This window comes from Silurus aristotelis, assembly GCF_946808225.1.
Source record: "Silurus aristotelis genome assembly, chromosome: 23".
NCBI classification, from domain to species: Eukaryota; Metazoa; Chordata; class Actinopteri; order Siluriformes; family Siluridae; genus Silurus; species Silurus aristotelis.
Window position 1 is genome coordinate 9,270,200 of NC_139596.1, and position 25,153 is coordinate 9,295,352.

General features: G+C 37.0%; 1 protein-coding gene across 3 annotated transcripts in view; it reads right to left on the reverse strand.

Annotated features, from left to right (window-relative positions):
* The window catches only part of smarca2 (SWI/SNF related BAF chromatin remodeling complex subunit ATPase 2), a 40,762-nt gene that overhangs the window by 8,598 nt on the left and 7,011 nt on the right, over window positions 1-25,153 (reverse strand). Inside the window, exons 6-29 of one of the 3 annotated variants that reach the window (XM_083527728.1) lie at window positions 23,839-24,127; window positions 21,724-21,850; window positions 18,896-19,069; window positions 18,304-18,477; window positions 18,050-18,220; window positions 17,164-17,214; window positions 16,921-17,051; window positions 16,203-16,260; window positions 15,868-15,968; window positions 15,514-15,661; window positions 13,070-13,233; window positions 11,078-11,144; window positions 10,253-10,363; window positions 9,874-10,116; window positions 7,441-7,554; window positions 7,191-7,298; window positions 7,024-7,110; window positions 6,847-6,893; window positions 6,502-6,668; window positions 6,082-6,245; window positions 4,825-5,052; window positions 1,287-1,334; window positions 1,109-1,186; window positions 508-726 (exon numbers count right to left, since the gene is read on the reverse strand). In XM_083527728.1, the coding sequence (XP_083383854.1) occupies window positions 508-726; window positions 1,109-1,186; window positions 1,287-1,334; window positions 4,825-5,052; window positions 6,082-6,245; window positions 6,502-6,668; window positions 6,847-6,893; window positions 7,024-7,110; window positions 7,191-7,298; window positions 7,441-7,554; window positions 9,874-10,116; window positions 10,253-10,363; window positions 11,078-11,144; window positions 13,070-13,233; window positions 15,514-15,661; window positions 15,868-15,968; window positions 16,203-16,260; window positions 16,921-17,051; window positions 17,164-17,214; window positions 18,050-18,220; window positions 18,304-18,477; window positions 18,896-19,069; window positions 21,724-21,850; window positions 23,839-24,127 (3,269 nt within the window). Of the gene's footprint in view, window positions 1-507; window positions 727-1,108; window positions 1,187-1,286; window positions 1,335-2,141; window positions 2,178-4,824; window positions 5,053-6,081; window positions 6,246-6,501; window positions 6,669-6,846; window positions 6,894-7,023; window positions 7,111-7,190; window positions 7,299-7,440; window positions 7,555-9,873; window positions 10,117-10,252; window positions 10,364-11,077; window positions 11,145-13,069; window positions 13,234-15,513; window positions 15,662-15,867; window positions 15,969-16,202; window positions 16,261-16,920; window positions 17,052-17,163; window positions 17,215-18,049; window positions 18,221-18,303; window positions 18,478-18,895; window positions 19,070-21,723; window positions 21,851-23,838; window positions 24,128-25,153 lie in introns of those variants that run through there. The other 2 variants (XM_083527729.1, XM_083527730.1) reach the window with 2 other exon arrangements.

A 25,153-nucleotide genomic window follows, 5' to 3' on the forward strand; every position in this document is an offset into this window, starting at 1 on the left:
TGAAAAAGTAATCCTTTCTTGGTATGAAAGTTTTTGAAAGTTTTGATGTTTCAACTTTTTATTAAACTTCTAAAAGTCGCTACTCTTGAAGTGGAACAGAGCAAATTTTTGTACTGATATATTTGCACTGGTGACAACCTGGAATTTGGTTGCTATGTTCTGAACGCATATGTAATAGTCCAAACCCAGAAAACAAGCACAACATCTGAAAGAATCGTTGCACTATTGGCCACTGTAGAAATTTAGCTTGATTACAATTGTTTTGTAGATTTTGTAGATGGTTGCATGTGCACATTTTCTTACAAAATGTATTTAAGAAACACTCGTTTTGTTGTATCCAGCCATAATAACTTTCTTTTTTTTAAATAAAAACAAACTGTGTTAGTTTCATTAAAATTAAGAGATATACATACACTAGAGGCTAGTTCTAGAGACAGAGTAACATCCTAAAATGTCTTTTATTTTATTATTATTATTATTTTATTAGCAAATTACGTTTGTTCTTACTCTCAGCCACTGTTTTTCAGTCAGCGCATCACTGTAATCCACATCCCTGCGGTGGCGCGAACCCCGAGGGAACATTTTCTCTTTCTCTTCCTCACAGGTGAGACGCTCCACCTCAGCATCGTCTTTGATGATCCAGGATGGTAGCTCGTCTTCCTCCATCAGACGAGGTTTACGCTTAGGGTTTCGCGCATCTTCACGACGCCTATCCAGGTCAAAGCGCTAAAGGGACAAGAACTATTTTATCCTCACTGCTTGTAGTTAAACGTCTTAATACTGGTATTATAGATCGTTATTCTAAAAGAATGAACCGATTTCATTACGCAATATTTAATCAAGGAAAAGTAATACAAAACTCCAGTCAAGTCACCAAGTATTATACTCACAATCAACTTAGATAACTCCTCTTTCAAATGGTCACTGACTCATTCTATGATGATTAAGAACTGAAGCAATGCATCATGATATCGGTTTATTTTTTTTAAATAACCCTGTATAATTGAATAGTGTGACAGTCATATACATTTACATTTGCTGCATTTAGCAGACGCCCTTATCCAAAACGACGTATAAAAGTGCTGTAAATCTCTACCAATTCTCTTACCATGAAAAGCTCAAATTCCTCCTCGTTGCGGGCAATCATCTGATTTAGCGTTTCATCATCAGGAACTTCATCCTCCTCCTGATATTACAGTGAACAGCACAAATAAAAAAAAAATTATAAAGACTCAACTGCAGGATATGTGTTTGTCTTTATTAAAAACATATTTTTTTATATGTACTGTATGTGTCCACAAAGGATTCTGGGTTCCCTGGTTTCCTCCCTCCTCCTAAAAGCAAAAAGTAGTTAGACTTTAAATTATTTAAAAGCATAAAATTATGTGGTACTTGTGTGAATATATGTGGACGGCAGTCCAATTCAAGTTGTATTCTTATTGTGTGTTGAAAGTATTAAAGATAAATATACTGGAAAAATTGATATAAATATACCGTTATTATAAATTCAGCATAAATTCAGCTAAAATTGCTGGCCACCCTACATCATTCCTACTCAAGGCCTTTTGATGATCAGGAAAGCAAAACATAAAACAAAAATTAAAAGCAAAACATGTGTATAGCAGAATACTGACATACAATCTGACATGCCATTCTAGCATGCCATTCTAGCATGCCATTGTTAATTGCTTTTGAGGGCAAAGAAGAAGGCATTGTGGATGTTAGTATGCTTTATGTATTATATACAGTAGTAGATTTACAAATATTGTGGTTATGCTAAATATGAGCAATATGGAAGGTACTAATCAGAAAGCTTATGTAATTGACAATTTACAATCTAATGTACAATTACACTTTGTTTCTCATTACCTGCAAGAGTTTTAATGCAATGTGGTCTAATGGGGTCTTTAACCTACCAATGACAGTCAGATTATCTACCTCAATAAGAGCATTATTATATATATATATATATATAAAAAAAAAAAAAAGAAATTGCAGTCCATTTGAAGTCTAGTGACCAGTCCCAATCGTTTGCCTGAAAATGTGTTGCATAAAATTAATTAAAGTGGATCATTGTAATCTTCTGAATGGTAAATCACATGCTCATTTAATGCCAAATGGAGAGAGAAATAAGTCATTACTGTATAACAAAAGGATGCCATTTTCAGTGGTCCTGATCGGCCTATTGTCATGTGTCTCACCGTATCTGAAATGTATACAGACAATGAGAGCGCAAATATTACAGGCTCCTTTGAGAAAACGCAGCTATACTTAGAACAGTCTCAATAATAATGGCAGCTTCTTTACAACTGCAAGTTAACAGGCAGCATTTAAAAGTGTAGGGTTTTACATTTATACACAGATTTTAATATATACGGTGAACTGTACAAGCTGGATTTAGCTTGAGAGTTTATCATAATTTTTTATGCCAACACAAAAATTACACACAGCGTAATTAAGCTTTAAAACTGATAGGGCCCTCGATTCGATCAGTGATGTGATGCAATGTGTCTGTGTGTGTATGTGTGTGTGTGTGTGTGTGTGTGTGTGTGTGTCTGTGTGTGTGTATGTGTGTGTGTGTGTGTGTGTGTGTGTGTGTGTGTGTGTGTGTGTGTGTGTGTGTGTGTGTGTGAGAGAGAGAATTATAATATAATTCAAAACCTTTAAAGCCGAATAATATGGACTGAGAGAATGCTACAACATGCTACATAAACTATTAAACTTGCTAATTATTGTAAACACTGTTATAAACTAAACTACTATCTGAAGCCAAACTATCCAGGGCTAAAAGGTAACTGAACATTGCCTTCTTGTATTTAATCCATTCAAATCCTATATTTTTTTACTCATCTCTTCAATAACTACTATTTAGTAATTATTCTGTAATTACTATTATTAATTTATTTAGGATTACTCTAAGCTTAAGAGTTGATCACTTTAACAAATGATCTGCATTCATTTAAAAAGCAACTATTAGATCCAAATGAAGATCAATGTAGCAGCTCGGGTAATCATTTAAACTTTTCACACTACATTTCAGTTTAAAGACAAGGTTTATTTTTATTGATTTTTTATTTTAAGAGTACTGTTCGATTTTAAACAACATATTAGAGGAAGACAGCGGTGCTGTCCTTAATAGAATTGCCTGACCTCAATCGAAGTCAAGTGACCTGAACCTTCGAGATGCTCCGCGATGTTTTATATTGAAAGGCTGAACAGGGAGAGGAAGCTCTATGGCTAAAAGCACTGAGCATCAGAATGGCTAAAAAAATGAAGGATGAAGGAGATTTTCTTTGGATGAATAAATAGATGTATTTTATCTGTCAAAGTATATACTATATATGAATTTATTGCAGAAACATATATATTTTTTTTCTTGTGAGTAATAAGGCAGGACCAGCTCAAAAAATAGGGTGGTTAATGTTGAAGTGTGACGATTCTTTAAGAATCTCAAGTAATTTGATTACAAAAATTCATCAAGGCAAATAAATTTGCTTTGTGTTGTAATTAATGCCAATTAATAAAAAATAAAAAAATGCCAACAGCCGACATGATTAATCTCTCCGTTCTCTCTCTCTCTCTCTCTCTCTCTCTCTCTTTTATATATATATATATATATATATATATATATATATATATATAGACACACACACACACACACACACACACACACACACACACACACACACACACACACACACACACACACACACACACACACACACTATATTGCCAAAAGTATTGGGTAACCTGAACACCTGAACCTGTATTTTGACTACAAGAAAAGCTAATTAGTTGCCTCGATGCTTCTTTTAATCCATTTAACTAAACATGTTGCATGAACCATTATTCCTAAGGCATGGAGGAACATGGAGAAAACAGCGAGGTGTGCGGAGAAGATTCAGGCCAAAGAAAACGTCAGAAAGTTTCCAAAGTTCAAGCTAAAACATAAAGAAAACACTGTACAGTGCGGTGACCATTTTGAAAGCAATTTAAAATTGATTTTTATTTATATACAGTGCGGTCGAAAACTCCCTCTGCAGTGGCCGTGTAGAGCAGGTAGTGGAGCACATTTTTAAAGCTGGTGATAAATACACGGATTTAATGCGTGGAAAGTTTTAAGCAGCTTTCCGGAGTCAATAAAAACAACATCACGATACTGTGCGAGATTTAATAAATAAATACATGAGCGAAAATAATTATGAGTTTCATTAAACGAACAGTTTCCTATAACATGCGGAGGGACTTTTTAAACGCACAGTATTTGTATTTTGGTGCAAAATGGCTATTTAATGCACTAAATGCGTTCAGTTTCCCTGATATTCTTGTAGCAGTTTCAGCAATAAAACTTTTTTTTTTTTTTTTTTTTTAAGAAAAACAAATTACTTGTTCATTTTAAGAGACCTCTTATTTTATCCTTCTTATTTACTATTGTTCTTTAAAAAAAATAAAAAAGTACTTCTTATCTAAATACTCGATTAATCGGTGGAATAGTCGTTAGAATACTCGATTACTAAAATAATTGGTAGCAGCAGCCCTGGTCTGATGTCAGGTGTTTTCAAGTTTTACATTTAATGTAACTGGAAACACAAGGTTGCTCAGGAAAAGAGTTTTGTATTGAGTTACACCAGGTAGAAAGTTTGACCTTAATCCTTGAGAGAATATTAAAATGATTTTAGTGATCATACCTATCTATGTGTGGCAAAACCCCCTTGATGTTTCAACTCAATTTAAAGGGGATGAAACATAAATTTTTTACGCATTGTGATGTAAAATGTGAAACAGGCCCAATATTTTTTCTTTGCTGGTTTTCCTTTGGCTTACCTCATTTTGTTCCTCGTGTTCCAGGATGGCCTGTAGGAAAACCCTGCGCTCGTGACTGGAGGATTTCTGGTCAAACATGCCGGCCTGGATGACCTTCTGATCAACGTTGAGTTTGTATTTGGCCGCAGCAAGGATCTTCTCTTCGACACTGTTAACCGTGCAAAGGCGCAGCACACGCACCTCGTTCTGCTGTCCGATTCGGTGGGCGCGATCCTGAGCCTGCAAATCCTGAAGAAGCAAAGATCAAGAGTGAGTGAACTTACATTTAAATAATTTATTTGTGATTTAAGATTCACATTTTAATCAAAGGCATTCTGTTCAGATGATACTGACATAAGAGATTTTGACATTATCTTGTAAAACATGTGCTTAATAGGCCTGTATGATCTGCATCTTTTTCTTGTACACACCCTCCTACCCCCAAAGCACATCAGAAGCTTTCATATAAACAATCGAGGTATTTATTTAAAACAAACCACTGTATTGGTATAAAATCGAAATCTATATCCACTGTTTAGTAGTACATACACCAGGGCATTTTAATTCTAGATGGAAATCCAGTCAGATGCTACAGCTTATACACAATATCACTGGGGCTTATAAATATTTTAGAGACAAGTATAAACATTTTGGAAGCAGAGTTGGAATATACCGACCACACATGGATATCTAAACCCCAGGAGCAAGCCTAAGGGTATACTGAATATCAGCTATCTGATGATGTGTTAGCTCCATGTCGATATTCAGTATAACAGCATTAGTTCATATACAATAGTTTTATAAATAAGAAGTTAATACAAAGTAACTGCTATTAGGGGCACAATATGGATAATTCATTCATTTATCCTCCACAAACTGAAATAGATCCTAAAAAGGCCTGATAGCTAATAGCACCTTGTCTGAAACACTAGCATGCCCACAATGACACAATAAGGTGTAAACTGGCTTCTCTTATTCCATTTTATGTTTATCTGTAAAGCTTTCATATTTTCAGTCCAAAGTTAGAATTATTTAAATGACATTTGCCATGTCTACTGATGATGCTGATAACAGTGCAGTTGTAATGATTTCGATTGGACTGTTGCTAGAATTTGCATTTGACAAGCTAAAAGTTAACTTATTGTTCGCTGAACTTAACTGTAATTCTCAGATGTTGCCACTTTTCCAAACCTTTACCCAAAGCCTTTACTTTGATATTGAAATGTATTAACAAACTGATGAAAGCTCAGTTCCAAGTTTTAAAAACTTAATTCAGACCTGGTGGGGGTTCCAGTCACTGTCAAAGATGACAACAGTGTCAGCAGCCTGCAAGTTAAGGCCAAGACCCCCTGCTCTGGTACTGAGCAGGAAGATGAAATACTGTGAACCCTCAGTATTGAACTTCTTCAGCAGTGCCGCACGATCTTCAGACTTGGTTGTTCCTGCAAAATGAGGCAAAAAAATAATAATTTCCTGGCTTGAAACAGCACTCGAACCCGACTATGTTTGATGTATGATGACTAACACTTTCCTCATTATAACGAATAAATTCAAACGCCTACTGATGTATTTAAGTGGAAACTAGAAAGTTTCTAAAGTAAACAGCTGATCGTCATTGGTTTTGTTGTTGTTTTTTTAGCCAATCTCATTTGAAAACATTCAACCTGCTTATTTGGTGAACCCAAATAATGTGATCACCATCTAGACGTAGGTAGAGGAAGTTGCGGTAGCCAAAATAGTCCTCCATGATGGTCATTAGGGAAGTCATCTGACAGAAGAGCAACACTCTGTGATTGGTGGCCTGCAGCTTAGGTAGGATGCGGTCCAGCAGCTCAAATTTTCCTGAAGCACGGTACAGATCAGGACTGTCAGACAAAAAAGAGAACACTTCATAAAGATTAAACCCAGGGCACAACACATGTAGCTTGGCAAAGTGGGAGGCAGTGGCAGTTTTTGTAACCCACATATGAATCAGGTTATAACTAATCCTTTTTCCTTGTTATGAGGTTATGGAAGACTTGGTTTAATTTAAAAACTGCTCACCCATTAATGATGCCATTTGGGTAGCCTAAGTGCTCGGCAAAAGATTCCTGAAAGGGAGGATAGAAAATGGAGCATGTACAGTCAGTAAGGTCTACCAAGAGTGAGGCATTTGGATGCACTTTACATTCCAGCAGTAGATTAAAGCAGCTTCTCCATTGTTTGTCAGCTGGCACTTACCTCAATGTGCTGGAACATATAAGGATGGTTACAGATCTTCTTCAACTGCATAATGGTGTTCATAAGAGTCTTTGCCCCTCCTTTACCCTGGAGAGAATTAAGGTAAAATAAGGATCCCAGCTGCAAAAAGAGCAAGGGAAAACTCTTTTGCCTTTTCTTGCACTTACCTTCTTATCTTTTTCTGAGCCATCTGTAAGCAAGATGCCTTTTCCTTGCATGTGCCTATACAGAACTTTCTGGATGGCTGACATGTCACATTTGACCACATATTCAACCTGCAAAGTATGGAAACATATAAAAAAAAAGGTTCAACATAAATAAAACAAACTGAGTTAAACAATGATATGAAAATCTGTGATGCTGATATGATTATAGCTTTGAAATCAAATTAACCTAGTTTTAAACTAACCAAATTACCTTTTCAGGCAACTGAGACTCGACTTCCTTTTTCAATCTACGAAGCAAGAAGGGGCGAAGCACTTTATGAAGACGGCGGATGATCAAGATGGTCTCCTCTTCGTTCAGATCCACCTGCAAAAAAGCAACAAACCAAATTGATTACTGCTCTGAATTTAGACTAGGATCAGATCGAGTTGATACATATTTTCATTCTCTTCCAGCATTCAGAAGATTAACGCATTAATCGCACAGGTGTGTACTACCGTTTACCAATACAGTAATCCCTCGCTTTAACGTGGTTCGAATCTCGTGCCCCAGGTTTATGGCGGAATTGCATTTGTTACATAACGTCTCCAGGTTACGTATGTACCCATGGTTCCCCGAGGGAACGAGACGTGAAAATATTTAGTCAAATTTTAATATCATCACCGGCGGGGTGACGTCACGACCAGGAAGTTAAAAAGCACATGGAGTGAAACCAGTGCGGGCAATGTGGCAAGAGAGGGAGATACCAGAGAGGGCTGTGCGACGTATCTTGAGACGCAAACAGATCCACCCGAGCTCTGTAAAATTTTCCCCAGATTTGCTCTGTAACCTCTGGGTAGAGTAGCCATTTCCTATATAATTATATAATTCAAGGAGAGCAGCTTCCATTGGGCCCATAGGAGGATCTGCCGTGACAGCTTTTACAGGGGCGAGAGCGCAGACCCTCCCTGGTGGTTGATATAGGAAACAACTAAAGTGTTTTCTGTACGGACCAACACATGGTGGCCTCTGAGGTGTGGGAGAAAATGTCTCAGAGCTTGAAGCACGGCCAGCATTTTAAGGCAGTTATTGTGCCACGTTAGATGGGACATCCCCGTTCCCCACCCCGTGAGAGACGTGTCTGTTGTAAGCGCTGTGCGATGCCCAGGGAAGCCCGGGATCTCTCCACACATCTAAGTGATCTCACCGCGTGACCATGATCTTGCAAAGTGGATTGCGCCACCACTCAAGGGGTCTCATGGGCAGGAGGCCAAGTGGAATGGGCTGGAATGCGGCTACTATAAGACCCAGCAGTCAGTTTCAGTGATTGACTGGCTTTCCCACACTCTCTTGACGGCTGCGAGAATTGACTTAACATAATCAGGGGACAGATGTGCCCGCATAATCCCATACTACACTAAGTAAGTGGTTCTCTCTAATGGAGAAAGCACACTCTTTTTGCTGTTCAGCCTTAACCCCAGTTCTTTCATATGGGCTCAAACGACATCTCGATGCCAGACTGCCGGTTGCTCTGATTGAACCAATATCAACTGATCGTCAATAAAATTTAGAGTGCAGACGCCTTGAAGCCTCAGTGAGACCAGTGCCGCATCCACATACTTTGTGAGGGTGCGGGGTGAGAGGGCAAAACCAAACAGGAGGACCCGATACTGGTAAGCTTTTCAAAGCCCGAAAGCAAACCTCAGAAACTTCCTATGAGCTGGAAGGATGGATGCATGAAAGTATGCATCCTTCAAATCTATGGTCACAAACCAGTCCTCGGACATGATTTGGGACATGACCTGCTTCAGGGTCAGCATCTTGAACCTGAGTCTCAAAAGCGAGCGGTTCAGCTGACACAGGTCCAGTATAAGAAGCAACCCACTGTCCTTTTTGGGAACTGTGAAGTACCGGCTGTAGAACCCGGCCTCTCTGGTTGATAGAGGGACCACCTCGATGGCCACCTTCCTCAAGGGAGTGTTTACTTAATGTTCCATCACCATGGGTCTGCTCGGGGCCCACCAGTGTGGGGGACATCTTATTTAACAAGGGCGGGCATGACCCAAACTAAATCGTATAGCCTCTGTCTTCAGTGGGCAGGTACTCCTTGAAGAGTGCTTTCCAAGGGCAGAGCGTTGGCATGAACCGACTCAGCATGCTCCGCTCCCAGACAAGCGACACACAGTTTGTGCAAAGTCACCCCGCCGGTGATGGCGCGGTATCTATTGGACCATTTATAGACGTGATTCAGAGCGTAGACAATGCAGAGGCGTTTCCAAAGAGTTTCTGACCCAGCTCCAGTTTCTGAGGGGGAACTAATTTGTTTCTCTGATTTTTCCGGTCTCTCACGGATAGCACGATAGACCAAAAAACTTAAAGGGAATCGTTTTTATGGAGTTTTATGTTAAAATAATTTAATTTATTAATAAAAATATAATTATTCATTATAAAATTAAGCAAAATGTTAATACAGTACAGTACAGTACAGTACATAAAAATAGCATTTTTGAGGTGGCATCTATTTATTGAGGTTTTTCATTTAACGCGGGCGGTTTTAGAAAGCAACCACCGTAATAAACGGTGTTTTTTTGAAACTCGATCTTGTTTATCATGTGCACCCCCAGGATAATGCAGCTAAATAAAATGAATAGAGACAGAGTAGGAAACTAAGAGCACAATTCCACAGCAAAAAGATTATTATCTCACCCGTTCCCCAGTCATGGCAAATGGTGCGTTGAACCACTGCTCAAAGGTGCTGCAGCTTTTAAAGATTGTGGGCAGGAGAAAGTTGAGCAAAGCCCAAAGCTCAGGAAGTTTGTTCTGCAGCGGGGTTCCTGTCAACAGAAGCCGGCGTGGGGCGACGTAATGTGTGTTCAGCACCTGTGTGAGCTTGCAGTGGTGGTTCTTCATACGGTGACCCTCGTCCACGATCATGTACTTCCAGCGGATCTAAGCAAAAGAAAAATTCCCACAAAATAAGTAGGAATGCTCTGAAAAAAAAAAAACGGCTCTTCTTTTTTTCCACCATAAAACACCTTACCAAAATAAACCAACCTGTTAGCCTTAACTAATTGCATGCATTTACCTTGGCAAGGATGTGCTTGTCCTTGATGATGTACTCATAAGTGGTTAAAAGGACATTGAACTTCCCGCTACGAAGTTGAGGAACAAATGACCGTCGCATGGATGGCATGCCCTTTCACAATTAAAAAAAAAGAAAAGAGGAAAAAAATAGTCACGTTACATGTATAACCGTAATACTATCATAAAATTCTGCTATTCTCAGGAAAACAGTTCAGAATCTAAATCTAGATGTCTGTGAACTGAATAACTCAGCTTTAAAGGCAGTAAAAAGAGAGGTGGAATTAAGCAGGCTGCCAGACCTGAAGGGTTCTTATCTTCTGATACACGAGAAAAAAATAAATTGGGTAGGTGCTATGAAGAAACCAAATCATGTCACTTGCATCTATCCTGGATTAACCCGTCTCACATGTAGCGAAAATGGGTAAGGTAGGCAACTTTTCCATTTATAGAGAATGATGGCTTTTCACTTTGTCAGCCTGGAATGCTCATGCTGTGATAAAAGTGGTCATATTTTTTGCGATTTCTTTTAAATCATGCAAGCCAGCACCTCTTCATAAAATCTGAAGATTTCACATCCATTAACTGGCTACAGGCTTGGCAATAGCATGGGATTCCTTGCCTGAGATTGTAAATCTATAAGCAGTTGGACAAGAACAAGATCTCTTCAGTATTAATCAAATTCCTTTTTTGAACAAAAGAGGTCATCCTCAGCACAGCAGTATTTCCCAAGGTATTTACACAGTGAAAAAAACTAAAATGTAAAAAGAAAAACAAAAATGTTTTCTTATGTCCCATCCGTTAGTGTATATTTACTGCAAAATCAGACCTTGTAAGCAATTTTCACAATGGATGGTGACCACTTGTCAAGTTCATAAACCCAGTTCGACAAAGTCCTACAAAAAGAAGAAAGAAAATAATTAATTCATTTGAAAATAATCTGCGTAACCGAAGATTACATAAAAGAAAGACACACTTTGTACAAAAAAGTAGTTACAGTTTTCCTTTCTGACACAAGATAAACATATCATCAAGTTAAATTTGAAGACTAATGTCGCTAACAAATAAGGGGCACAAATGCAAACAAACATGTTTTGTTTTTTTCCCGACACTGATGCATTGCTACATATAAAAAGAAATAACTAGAATTGCTCTGCTTACTAAAAGCATGGCTGCAGCATCTTAAAGCAAAACCACTATGATATAGACTTGTTCTGCATGTTTATAAACCTACTCAGAAATGATAAGGACTGTGTAAGATTATTAAGCGGTGGATTTAGTCACACAGAAAATTCTCATGCTGTGAACATCTATGTTACTCTGAGTTTATACAGCTGAATATAACAGCATGAATCTGTTTCTATTGTCATCCATTATACAGAGATTATTTTTGAGTTTCTGCTCACAGCTTGCCCACGTCATAGTTTTTTGCTGTTGGGGCAAGTCTTTAGTACCAATATTAGACTGGAAATGATTCATAAATGAATGCTGACTATTATTGTTTTATAACAAAAGTTACGATGTTCTGAATAAAAAAAAAAGCTGTTCTCATGCACAAGTTCAATTGTTGATGATGCACTAATAATACTAAAAGTTAAAGACATTTATACAGGGATGAAGGTCCACTCCATGCTAATGTTTCTTCATGTATTTAAACATACTTGAAATTGTTTTTATGGATCAGACCCATGTTTCTCTACGAATGCCTTTAACCTTGTAAGATATTTTAAGAGCATGACTCATGGCAGGCATCATCAAGCAGAAACGAGTCCGTCATAGCCACCTTGGACAATTCCTCTTCCAGATTCATGTTTCTTTGTTGTTGAAGTTGTACGGTTCTCTGTGACTTGGTTTTTAATGTTCAAGTTTCTAGTAGCCTTTCCTTCCCTTTGCATAGCCCCTTGGTTCTGTTTTTGAGTTTTTTACTCCATTAATGATATTCTGCATTTGCATTCGCCCCATGCTACTTGGGACTCCTCCTGTGAAATCATTTTGTGCATTGTCAACCTCTTTGATTCAGGTCCCAGGTTTTCAGTAGGGTTCCAATCCAAATACAAAGGTTGTCTTTAAAACAACACTAAGCTGTAAAACTAAACTTTATACTATAACGTTTTCGTTACTGATTTGGAAATTCCTCTAATGCTAGTAACTAGAAGCAGCTAGAGGCTACATAACCTGGAAAAAAATATATATATTTCTGTATAAAAGTCAGAAGGAAATGGAAGTAATTGAAATCTTTCCAGAAAACTGAACAGAACCACATTCTTTTATTTGCACTTCACTAACAATGCTAGATCAGGGGCCTTCAATCTTATCCACAGAAGATCGTTATGGCTGCAGTCTTTCATTCCAACCAGGCAGGACTCACACCTGAATCCACTTGTTTAATCACTTAATTTTGTCCCCAATCAAAGATCATTTGTGCCTCCTATTTGGATGGTATGAAAGCATGCAGCTATCCTGTCTCTTGGCAAATCACCCTGAAGCTCCCTATTATTGAAAATAGTAAGAAGCTGATTAGAAACAAGTGCTTATTCAAATTCTGCATAAATAAATTTAAATATTTGAATTATTTTATTTCTTCAATTATGTAAACTGGGATATTTTATTTTAGTTTATATGATAAAATCATATAAGGGAAGTGGTGAGCAGGAATATATACCGCACATGTATTGATCGTTTTTTTTCCCGCCCCTAAAACTGTGCTAATGTTTAATGAGCCAGTAAAATCCTTTGCCATTTATTTATATCCCTCATTATCTTGTTTGTAGTGCCATAATGTGTTAACCAAGCATGGTCTGCCTGTCAGCATGTAACTTACGACAATGGCACGATGATCAGATAAGGACCATTAAGTCTCTTGTTTTCCATTAGGTACGTGAGAAGTGCAATGGTTTGGATGGTCTTCCCCAGCCCCATCTCATCTGCCAGTATGCCATTTAGGTTATTGTTGTACAGGGACACCATCCACTCTAGGCCCTGGATCTAACCAGGGAGAAAAAAAAAACAAGTGTTATTTTTTTTTTCTGGCAAACTGTATGTTTTTCTTTCTTTTAATAATGTTCAGCCATACTCTTTTATTCACATGAACAAAATAAACAATAATTCATACATTAGCTCTTTAGTTTATTGCTATATCTTGAAATAACGATTTCTGATATTCCTTTTTTAAAACCACACAAAGCTGACAATTGTCTATTTAGCTCCATCGACTGCAGATTAAAAATCAATTACAAGACATGCAAAAAAAGAATAGCTTTTTTTTTTTTACTTTATGAAATTGCTATGAAAATTTATTCATTCGAAATACAGTGCAACCTCTAAACTCGCGGGGGTTACGTTCTACGAGGTTTTAACTCTCTCCTTTTGATGGTTCCTTTTTCAAGGGGAATTGTACATGTACTGTTCTGTAAACTCAACAAAAATTGTGAATTATTTATCAAAAATTTTTTATTTACCGTAATTTCCGGACTATAAAGCACACCCATATATAAGCCGCACCCACTGAATTTGACAAAGATTTTTATTTTTAATATATGTAAGTCTACACTAATGTACTTTACACAGGCTTTAACGAAAGCCTGCAGCTCAGAACACAGGTAAAGTGCGTTTTTTCGTTTCCGTTCAGAAATTTCATTGGTCTAATGTTATGTCGCTCAGTTTTTGGGCTTGAAGTTTGTGAAACCAGGAAAAACCCAGGAAAAATTCATAAATTTGCCGCTTCGTTGTTTAAGCCGCGGGGTTCAAAACGTAGGAAAAAAAGTAGCGGCTTATAGTCCGAAAAATACGGTAATTTATTAGTACAAACTCTGTTTTGAAATGTTACTCCGGACTTTCAAACCACTCGCAGCTTCTCGCAAACTATCAGATTTTTCGCAAGTTACTTTTAGTCCAATTCTGAATGAAAAGTGGTCGCGAATGTCAAAGTTCCACTGTATAGAGTTCAGTAACAAAAAAAAACTGTTTTCAGAAGTTCAGCAAAAGGTTTCAAGATTAGATCTCAACTCCACTCATGACTAAAATGACCCGTTGAAGCATTTTGAAGCAAAATTTTAATCCATGAACCTCTTAAAAGCTTAGATTTCCGGTCAGGGAGGTACATAAGCAATCAAAAGAAAAGTTGATTAGAAAATCTAATAAATTTCTCCACAATAAAATCCCAAACTAAGTTGCAGCTTTCAGGGGTGTGATAGGACAGAATGTGGTATTCATGGGTAATTGAATTTTGCAAATCTGCCCCTGGTTCCTGTGTTTTCTATACATTTTTTGCTTCAGCTCATTATGCTGTATCACAATAGAAGCTTGTGTAGACCTAATATGACTGCAAGATCTCACAGCAAAGTATATGACTGCTATATGTTTTTAGCGCCTGAATATGTCCTGCCACACATATTATTTAATAGTTAATTACAGCCTTTATGCAGACTTTAAGTTCTCTTCAAATGTGAATAAAGACCATATTTGAAAAAAAAGAATCTTAAATTAATATCCTCACTTTTTAATTATTTTGAATAAAAATGTGACATTTTCAAGAAGAGATTTATAACATACTTTTCTGCTCTATAACTGTACCTTAAAATGTATTGTAGAGAACACAGTGCAGACATGAATAAATGACCCTATATGATAATTTCCCTAAATATTAGGAGGTCGTTAGCAGTTTCTAGCTGTTATTATGCAAAGCAGGGAAAATGTCAGTGTATTAACACAGAATTATTCATATACAATAGTAACATAATAATATCCATAATAATGGATCACAAAATATTAGAGTGAAAGCTCTCACAACATTACGTTCAGTGTAAAGTGGAAATTGAGACAGCGTGATCACCGTGCGGGATGCATACCTTATCCTCCAGGTGAACGTGAAGTTAAAAGCCCACATTCATTATGTTAACAATGACAACAATAATGTGGTGTCTACACAGTCCTCTTACTGAACCTGATGTCAAGTAAAGTTTGCCTGATTAATATTTTGTTAGAAATCCTTGTCCATATCCTGGAGTAGGCTTAAAATCTGCTGAAGCATCCATACGACATGTTTGTATACCAGGTATACAAACCAGGAATATTTCAATTTGACACAACTTATCTACTGAAGGCCTTACTGTGTAAAATGTAATTTTCAAAAAGGTTCATTTGCACTATGTACACAGACTCATTTTTCTAATTTCTTTCATATCACTAAAAATCAGTTTGTACCCAAAGAGCAGCCACAGTGTTCGGGTTCTTATTAGCTGTTAAAATGCTCTGTGTGCATTTCACCTGGTACTGCTTGAGTGTGCCATTGATCAATAAGGATGACTGCTTTTCCACCCTCTCAATGACAGCATGGGCTACTCCATAATAAGACTGTGAACTGGTATCTCCTGCCTGGACGCTGTACTCGTCATCCACATCTTGCTTGGCAGATCTACAGATGACAAATAAGGTCTGTACTATTTAATTAAGGAAAAGAGCTTATGACTTTGCATATACTGTACTTGTCTTGACATACAAATTAATCAAATCCATGGGGAGTAAAACAGAAAAAAAATCATTAAACAGACAGCACAAAGCAGGCAAAAGAAAAAATCAGCCACTATAAATGAATGAATAAATGAAAAATAGGTTGCATACTCTATGATGTGCTTTGCTGCTGTTTCAAACACCTCTTCGTTATTAGGATCAATCACTTTCTTATCTTCTGATTCTGCTCGGGAGACCAATTCTTCATCGTCCTGTGTAGTCAAGAAAAGGAAATACCGTATGTCTATTGGTTTGATGAATATCATGAGGGAAAGAGCAAAGCAGTTTTTTTTTTTAAATGACAGGAATAAAAAGTGGAGTAATGGGTGATGTTGCTGAAAAACAGACAAAAGGGTTCCTATGTGTGTGCGGCTGTGTGTGGATGACTCAATAGACCATTTGAACTTTGAGATTTAATGAGAGGAAGAGAAAAAGAGAGTGCTAACCTCCTCTTCAAACTCCGAACCGCTCTCTTCACTGTCCGACCTTGGGGCCACTTCATACCTACGTTAAGAAAGGTATACATGACAGATAAGTGCTTGGGCCAGTATTTCTATCCATCTTTGTTTCTATCCAAAAAATAAATCTGTCTGTTCACAAATGAATCAAAATCAAAAAGAATTTTTCAATTTACATAAATTCTCTGCAATAACAGTCAGATAAAATGCATACAAAATTCGACGTATTGCGATAAATTCTCAGTTTTGTTAACTAGAGGTCGACCAAAAGTGAACTTTACCGGTACTGATAGCTAGGCTGAAACGTACTTGCCGTTAAACAATTAATCAACCGATAACACTCCATATAATATATCACTAAATGTTATTCCAAAAAATATATATATATTTTTTAAAGGCAGTACTGAACCAATAAAATGTGCTAAATCAAATGAATATGAATATATCAATTATATTAATAAATACTATGGAAAATAAAAGGAATGCATTGAAACTGTAATAGAAAGTAACTCTTCAAAAAACAACAACAGCTGCATCCAAAATAAATAAAAAAGATACCGTAAATAAACAGCATTTTTGGATTTTTCCCGATATCCGGTTCTAGCAATGAAATACCGGCGCTGATTAATCAGCAAAACCGATGATTCGGTCGACCGCTAATGTCAACAAATCAAAAACAAAGAGTAATGGGAAGGGAGAGTCTCACCCAGGATTCATCTCAAGCCAGGCCTCCAGTTGGCTAGACTTGGGAGCGTCTGTGCCCTGAAGTACCCTTCCGGTCTCTGTCTGAATGACCTTGACGGGGAGCTCACTCATCTGACTGCTCTCATCAATGGGCTGTTGGAATCAATACACAACAGCATTTGTATGAGTGACTGCTGAATGCTGATAGCTGCTGTTATACAATAGTAATATATAAGCAGTGTGCCGCTGCATGGATTTCATTCACCTCCCCGTCAGGTCCAATTGTTCCAAGCCCCTCAGTTTCTCCATCTTCCTTCTAAATGGTTTTCAATGACAAAAGATTTACTAAGAGATCTTCAATCAACTCACAATCATTGCTTTAGTATATTACAGCATCTACATGTGATAAAAATGCACAATTAGAGCTTTAATTAAATTACAAGCCTGCAAAAGCCATTTATGCAATGTCATTAATTTGTAATACAGGGGTAGACAAATCACTAGACCAGGTAACCAGATTTTGTGTCTGGGCCCTTAGATTTTTTTTATTCAGAGTTGCCTGGAGGACATGTACGTTTAGCAACCAGAATAAGAGAAATAAAAGCAAAAAGCAAAAGGTGGATTTAATCATAATGCACTTTTGGGGATGCAACACATTTTTAATGCTGCAGAATCTCACATCTACAATGCAAACATCAGCAGAGGTATGGTCCAACTGACAAAGAACAATTTTACACTAGGTGGATGAATTAGCTCGTTTTCAAAATCAGAAACGTGCAGGTATGTGGTAACACTGGCCAACTCCAGCAAAATAAAGTGCAGTGCAAAACTATCTTACTAACTCTCCTGCTAGCACCACATGTAGTAATCTCACAGTTATATAGAGAAAATACAAATAATAAACAAACTCAAATGTTTATACTTTGTACTTATTCTGTATTTATGCACTTGATTAGTCGGCCACGTGTTATTACATCAGCTTCCACTGTTTGGATTTTAAAGCAAACAAAATACGGGACTAGAAGAAATGTTCTTCAGAATCGACTTGTCCAGTGGTTAGCTAATAAGTGTATCATTTGTCCGTCCCTGCATTACAGCATAACTGTACAAAACACATAAGAATATTCATTCTAATAAATGTGGCCATCCACCTTCTTCTTCTTCTTCCTCTTCTTTTTTTCCTTGGCAGCCTGGGCAGCCTTGTGTTCATAGACCAGTGTAGTGAGGTTGGCCACGTACTCATCGGTCTGCTGAAGTAGATAGGCCAGGCGCTTGTCCTTCTTCTGGTCAATCAGCTTTCTGTAGCCCTCTTCATCCTCTGCCTAAATAGAACAGATATTTCAAAAATGTCTTTTGGATGTTTTTCACACAGAGTTTTGAAAATATGGTTCAAGCACTAACAAACCATCAGCCTTCTCATTCTCTCTTTCTCGATTCTCTCTGTCTCCTTCTTCTGCTCCCTCTCTGTGTTGGTATGCCATGTGGCCACAGCCTTTGACAACTTTTGGATCTTTCCAGAGATTGATCGGTGATACTCCTTGAAGTCTTTAGCATGCTGGAGGATGCTGTTAAGGTATTCCTAAAAAAATAAACGGGCATATGCATGACCATTAAGTGTGTCTACCGGTTTATTAAAAGATGGTGTTGCAAACACAAACGTGTAACAATCTCTTTTGTTTTTTAACGCATCTATTTCCACTCATTATCCATTTTATATCGATTCTTGAAATGAACATATACTGTGTGTATTATTAAAACTGTTACAATCATATCAAAGAAAAAAAAAAAAAACACTTGAAATAGCATGGGTTAAAAGAGCAACAGCTGTTGAGTGATGCTGTGATACAGTGACGCAACTGCAGCTCAGTGCAACTCGGGAGTAAGTTGCTTTTAAATAAGGTTCCTGTCAAATGTATGAATATAAGAGCAGTGAACAAAATTTGCAGGTTGAAATTAATGCATAGGTTTCTATACCACGAGGAGTCTGACTAGTGTACCTGATGTTTTTGACGCCGCTTTCGCTCTTGTTCAATTTTCTGCTGCTTCTCCAGCTTCTCAGTCATGCGTGCCTCTCTCAGTGTTTGCCTCTTACTGCGCTTGTAGGCCTTGGAATTCAGTGCTGTCTCCAAAGTCGTATCTTTGCGCATGCAAGCCACGACATCCTGTCGAAGCTGAGGGAATACAGGATGGTAGTGCTGTGAGTCAAGGTTAATAATATGCTTTGCTTTGTCAATTTCAACTCAGTTCAAAACTCTATTTTAAAAAGTCAAGAAAAGTCTTAAATGTTTTAATTTGATGTGCTTTAAACCTAGCAGAGACCCACTACAGGGTGCATTGCAACAGGCAATGTCTAAATGCAGTAAGAGCTCCCCCTAATGGGCATCCTGGAACACTTCAGGTTGGAGCAAAATGTTATTTCAACCAGTGATATAATGCAGACTGGCACTCAGCAATGACAGAGAGGGAAAGTGGGTACATTTGTACAAGCAAATGAACAATGAAAACAGTTTGATATTTGTCAACTCCAGATCCACAAAACAAATTGGCACACAGTTATACCAGAAAATATCACAGTCATAGAGAGGCTAAGCAGCTTAGACTGTGAATAAATGTAATTTATTTACCATAGTGCACTACTCAAACTGGACTAAATTAATACTCTTAATTAGTTGGCCACATGTTATTACATAAGCTTCGGCTGTTATCTATAAGCCTAGTCGTTCACATTTTAAAGCAACCGAAAAACGGGACTAGAAACACCGTTCCTCCATTTTTCATTCTGCAGCGTCTTCTGTGTTTACCGCTCCAGAGTTTAGCAGGTGGTGTGTCAGTAATAATGGTCCATGGGGAAACACAGTGCTCCGTATGTAGTTAAATGGACTACATGAAGCATCAAAGCAAATAATTAGCTATTTTGTATTCAAATTACTCAAGTTACTTGAGGAATGGTTTCAGCCCTAGTTTTATATATATATATATATATATATATATATATATATATATATATATATATATAGATATATATATATATATAGATAGAGAGAGAGAGAGAGAGAGAGAGAGAGAGAGAGAGAGAGAGAGAAAGAAAAAGAGAGAGAAAGAGAGAGAGAGGCCGAGAGAGAGAGCGAGAGAGAGAGAGAGAGAGAGAGAGAGAGAGACCGAGCGATCGGCCAATTAACCAGGCACATTTTTTATTAATCGGCATCGGCCAATTGTGCTGCAAATTAGGCCGGTTATTAGGCAGGTGCATATGACACACCAAACTGTGCGTGCATGTTTTGTGCTTGTGTAAGAGAACTTAATTCTCTTATACCAGCAGGTGGCAGTAGTCTGTATTCAACATCCAAACAGGGAAAACGAAAAAGCTAGAACTGTTAATATCCAAAGCAAAAATTACTAACAGATCCGTGTAGCTTTTTTTCAATCATGTCTGCTAAGTTGCAAAGACAAGAGCAAGACACAAGCTTGTTCTATATTTTGTTTTGTGTGCTCATTCACTAAGCTAACTGGCCAATCCGATTCTTTTTCTCACAGACCAGCTCTGCTGCTGATTTCAATATACTCTTTCTTTAAAAACTGGGCCAAACGGCAGTTTTCCAACATAATAACGAAAACTAAAACACACCACCAAGATGACAACTGCCTTGCTGAGGAAGCTGAAGGTGAAGGTGTTGCAGTGGCCAAGTGTGTCTCCAAGACCTGAACCCTATTAAGCACCTGTGGGGCATCCTCAAGAGGAAAGTGGAGAAGCTCCATGTGTTTAACATCCAGCAGCTCTTTGATGTCGTTATGAATGAGTGGAAGAGGTTCCCAGCAACAACCTGTGCAGCTCTGGTGAATTCCATGCCCAGGAGGAACAAGGCAGTGCGAGATAAAAAAATATTCAAACTTTGGACACAGTTTTGACACTTTCACTGAGGGTGTACTCAATTTTGTTGGCAGATATTTAGACAATAATGGCTGTATGTTGAGTTATTTTTTAGAGGACAGAAATTCTGTACTGCTATACAATCTGCAAATTGACTACTCTAAAATATTTCCAAGTTTCAAGTTTCTATAGTATTGTACCTTGAGAATGGAGGAGTGAAATTGGAGGACTGTACATACTTTTGTGGGAGATTGATTGTGTGTTTATTTGTGGGAGAAAAAAAAAATCTCAGCAAATCCACTTTTAAAAAATACAAAGATGCCTTAATCATGGAAATTCACATACTATCACATTCCATACCCATCAGTGTCTAAGAGTCATTCAAGTAATGCCTGGGCTATTTGGGCAAAACGGCCAGGCAGCTAATTTCAATTAAACAATACCAGTCTCCCATATACAGTACCCAGATGATGAATAAAGCCCAATTCAAGTGGATACCAGGTACCAGACGACCTCTTTATTTATATTTATAATTGACAAGAGTGTAAATTTGTGGGCTCCTGCACATTTCTCTTTAAGCAACAGTACAAGATTGCAAGAGAATGGTCCAGCAACCATACTAACCCACCAAACACTATGACAGTTTAGGCACAGTATGTAGCAAGTTCAAGAGAAATACAGCAGGTAAAACAACTAAATATACAGTGCTGGAGTACACTAGAACAATAAACTTATTAAGAAATTTCAACATGTGATTTTTCAATTAAATTATAATGTTTCAATCCCTTCGTATCTCCATTCCCCTGTTTATGCTGAGCTGGTTTCAAGTTGTCTGTATATCCACAGCATATTTATATACCACAATCATCACCATTTAATTTTCCCCAAAACTTTAAATTGGCCTACTATAGTTAAAGACACAAAAGACACAATGACACTTTCAAAAATATTTTTTACCTGTCGTTGAAAATTGAGAAGTCTCAAGGCCTTTAGCTCGACTGTTGCTTTAGTTCTCAGGTCAGGAGGCAGAGACCCAGGCAAATTCTCCAGCTCTTGAATTCTGTGAGCAATCCTGGCTTGCAACCTTGTAACAAAGAAACATCAATTATAGGGTCTGCATGTAATGCACAAATCAACCAATATGTTACACTTCAACCCTTAAAACAGTGACTTAGGCCATTTTAATTAATCAAAATGTTATTTAGACCTAGCCACCTGATGATGGAAACATACAAAGCAGATCACTTTTCAAAATTTGATTTCCACTGGTCGGTTCTACTCGGCAATCAGCGTTCAGTGATTTTTCTCTCATAAGCACTGGATTCTAAAGTAGATACAACAAAATGTCGTCCATGAAACTTTCACAAACGTAAATAAAGGTGCATGTACTATGCATTTAAAAAGTATTCAGAACTCCTTCACTTGTTCCAATGTTGTTATCTTGTAGCCCAAACAGGGTCTAAAAATTTAAAATGTTTAATAAAAGTTTTCCATTTATTTCATTTTATTTAATCAAATTACTCTGTGCCATTTTATTCGATTACTCAATTTAATCAATATAATAAAAGGTGTATTGCATTATGTGATTCAATACATTTTTTAATGAAATAATAAATATTATTTTATATATTATTTAACCAAGCAAGCATTTTATTTAAAATCGCTTAAAAAATGTAAACGTTGATCTTCAAAAATTTTAATAGTAACAAACTAACCATACCGGAAATGTACCTGTATATATATATATATATATATATATATATATATATATATATATATATATATATATATATATATATATATATATACGTCTAAAAGACGTGGTAGGGCTTATTATATTATATATTTTCAACCTCATGCAACCTGTACTCTGATTGGTCATCTATTTTATATTATTATAGTTATAGTTATTATTATTATTATTATTATTATTATTATAGTATTATAATAATGTTATATTATAGTATACTAATATTATATTGCTATAATTATTATTATATTAATATTTATAATTCAATACATCATTGTGTGTTGCAAAAGACCTATGGTCTTACTGTTAATGCCTGCTGACGATCTTAACTAGGGCTTATTTTCGGGGTAGGGCTTATATTATGAGCACCTTGAAAAATCATGCTAGGGCTTATATTCAGGGTATGTCTTATTTTCGGGGGAAAATGGTATATATTAGGGCTGTTAAAAATTTACGTTAATGCGTTAACGCAAATTAATTTTAACGGCACAAATTTCATTAACTGCCGCATTATTATTTAATAGGAGGCAAAATTAAAATGTTCAAAGCAACCCATATTTATACACGACGTCCTTTCTTTACTCAGTTATAAAAAAAAATGTATAAACTCCCCCGAAAAATAATTTTTCATCAGTGAACATTTGTTTTACTGACACGCCAAGAATCAAATCAAACACCAAAATCCGCCAAGATGCACAAAAAACCGTCCACGTGGAAACAAAGTAAAAGGTCTGTTTGGTATCCTGATGATTTTTTGTCTTTATGCTCTGTTAAGTATGTTTTCACTAATAATAAACATGCATTTGTATAAATTTCTAAATATATATATATATAAAAACAAAGTTACAGAGCTGCACTTTCTACCATTTCTTTTACATTGCTAAGATATTTTTTAAGTATATACAAGCAACTATATATTTTCCTGCTGTCACCCCCTTAGCAATCATACACCTTCTGCTTCATCAGCTGCTGGACACCTTAATGTAATCAACAGGAATCAACAGGATGTAATCATTATTAAAGAAAGTACTTCCATGCCTCAAATTAATGGCAACTTGTATTTGATGCTTTTGCAGAATACACTACTGAGTCTCCAATTTGATGGATAAAAGCCTGTTGTACTAGTGAGATCTTACTTTTATAAATCGTCCTTTTAAACCTTAAAGGCATGCAGCTTCACTTAACAATCAAAACTCACATTTAGGGAATTCATAGAATTTTTTTTTTAGTTCTTTGACATTTAAATGAATAATTAAAGAATTATAATTTTTTTTTTAACAAACGCGTAACTAACAGCCATGGAACCCTGGAGTATATTTTACCTGTACTCTCGCTCCTGCAGAAGCTCTGCTGGGTCCAGGCCTTGCGGTTTCTGGACGGGTGTGATGCGGTTCTGCTTCTGCTGCAGCTGGATAATGAGTGAGGTCTGCCCAGGGCCCTGTTGCTGCTGAGGTTGCTGGCCTTGGGGTTGTGATTGGGGTTGTGGTGTGAGAGATGTACTGGGCATGGCCTGTGTAGGTGTTGGAGTCTGAGGAGGAGCAGGAGAGGGCCTGCCACTAGGGACTGGAACTGGGAGCTTCTGGGAGCTGCTACAGGCCTCAGTACCTTGAGCTAAAATCAGTGATGAAGAAGCTGTTACAAAATCAAAGCAGGGTAAACAATCATGACACCATGAACTATAACAGAAAACATCTCTAGAACTGATCACAAACCTGCTTTTATGACAACTATTTCTGCACCACTTCACCAATCAAGCTTATAAAGCAGACATACAAAAAGAAAGCTGAAGTTTGAGTTCAAGTTCATTTCTATAGTGGTTTTTACAATTGACATTGTCTCAAAGCAGCTTTATAGAATGTAAACATTATAAAACCAGACTCAAAAGGGGAACCCAGCCTCATTTGAGTAAAATAAAGAGTGTGATTATAAATCATAAAAACAATACAAGCCTGATTCTGTTGTTGCCAAAAGACCCACTAAGAAAAAATGAATCTGTAATATGATTACATCCAAAACCTGTACCTTTTTGTCTGAATGCTACTTCTTAGAGAGGTGGCAAGTCAATGGTAAAAGCTCTGGGCTACTGATCAGAAAGTTGCGAGTATCGGCAAGCTGCCACTTTGTGGCCCTTAAGCAAGGCCCTTAAAACCATGTGCTCCAGCGGTGCTGTACAATAGCTGACCCCAAAAACGAATATGCGAAGAAAAGAATATCACTATGCTGTAATGTGACAATGCTTGATGAAGGCTGTTCTCTTTACCAAGTATTCAATATCCATTTCAAGATGCTAAAAAGATGCTGTTTTAGTGTCTAGAAGGACATTCCCTTCAGTCAAAACTAATCACATTGTTATACAAACAGAAGTCTTTTTCCCTTGCTCACATTTTTCTTGATTGTCTTTTGCTGCCATTTTTGTTTGTGAAAATGCTCCCCTTTCTGACCTAATGCCTCTAACCCTTGAGATCTGGTGTGTTGCCTTCAGCTAAATTATCTACATAAATGCATGTGTTAAAATAAGTTTTTTTATTATTATTATTATTATTATTATTATTATTATTATAATTATTATTATTATTATTATGTGTATCAGGACTGCTACAGTTTTTTTTTTTTTTTTTTAAATACACAAATTGGTCG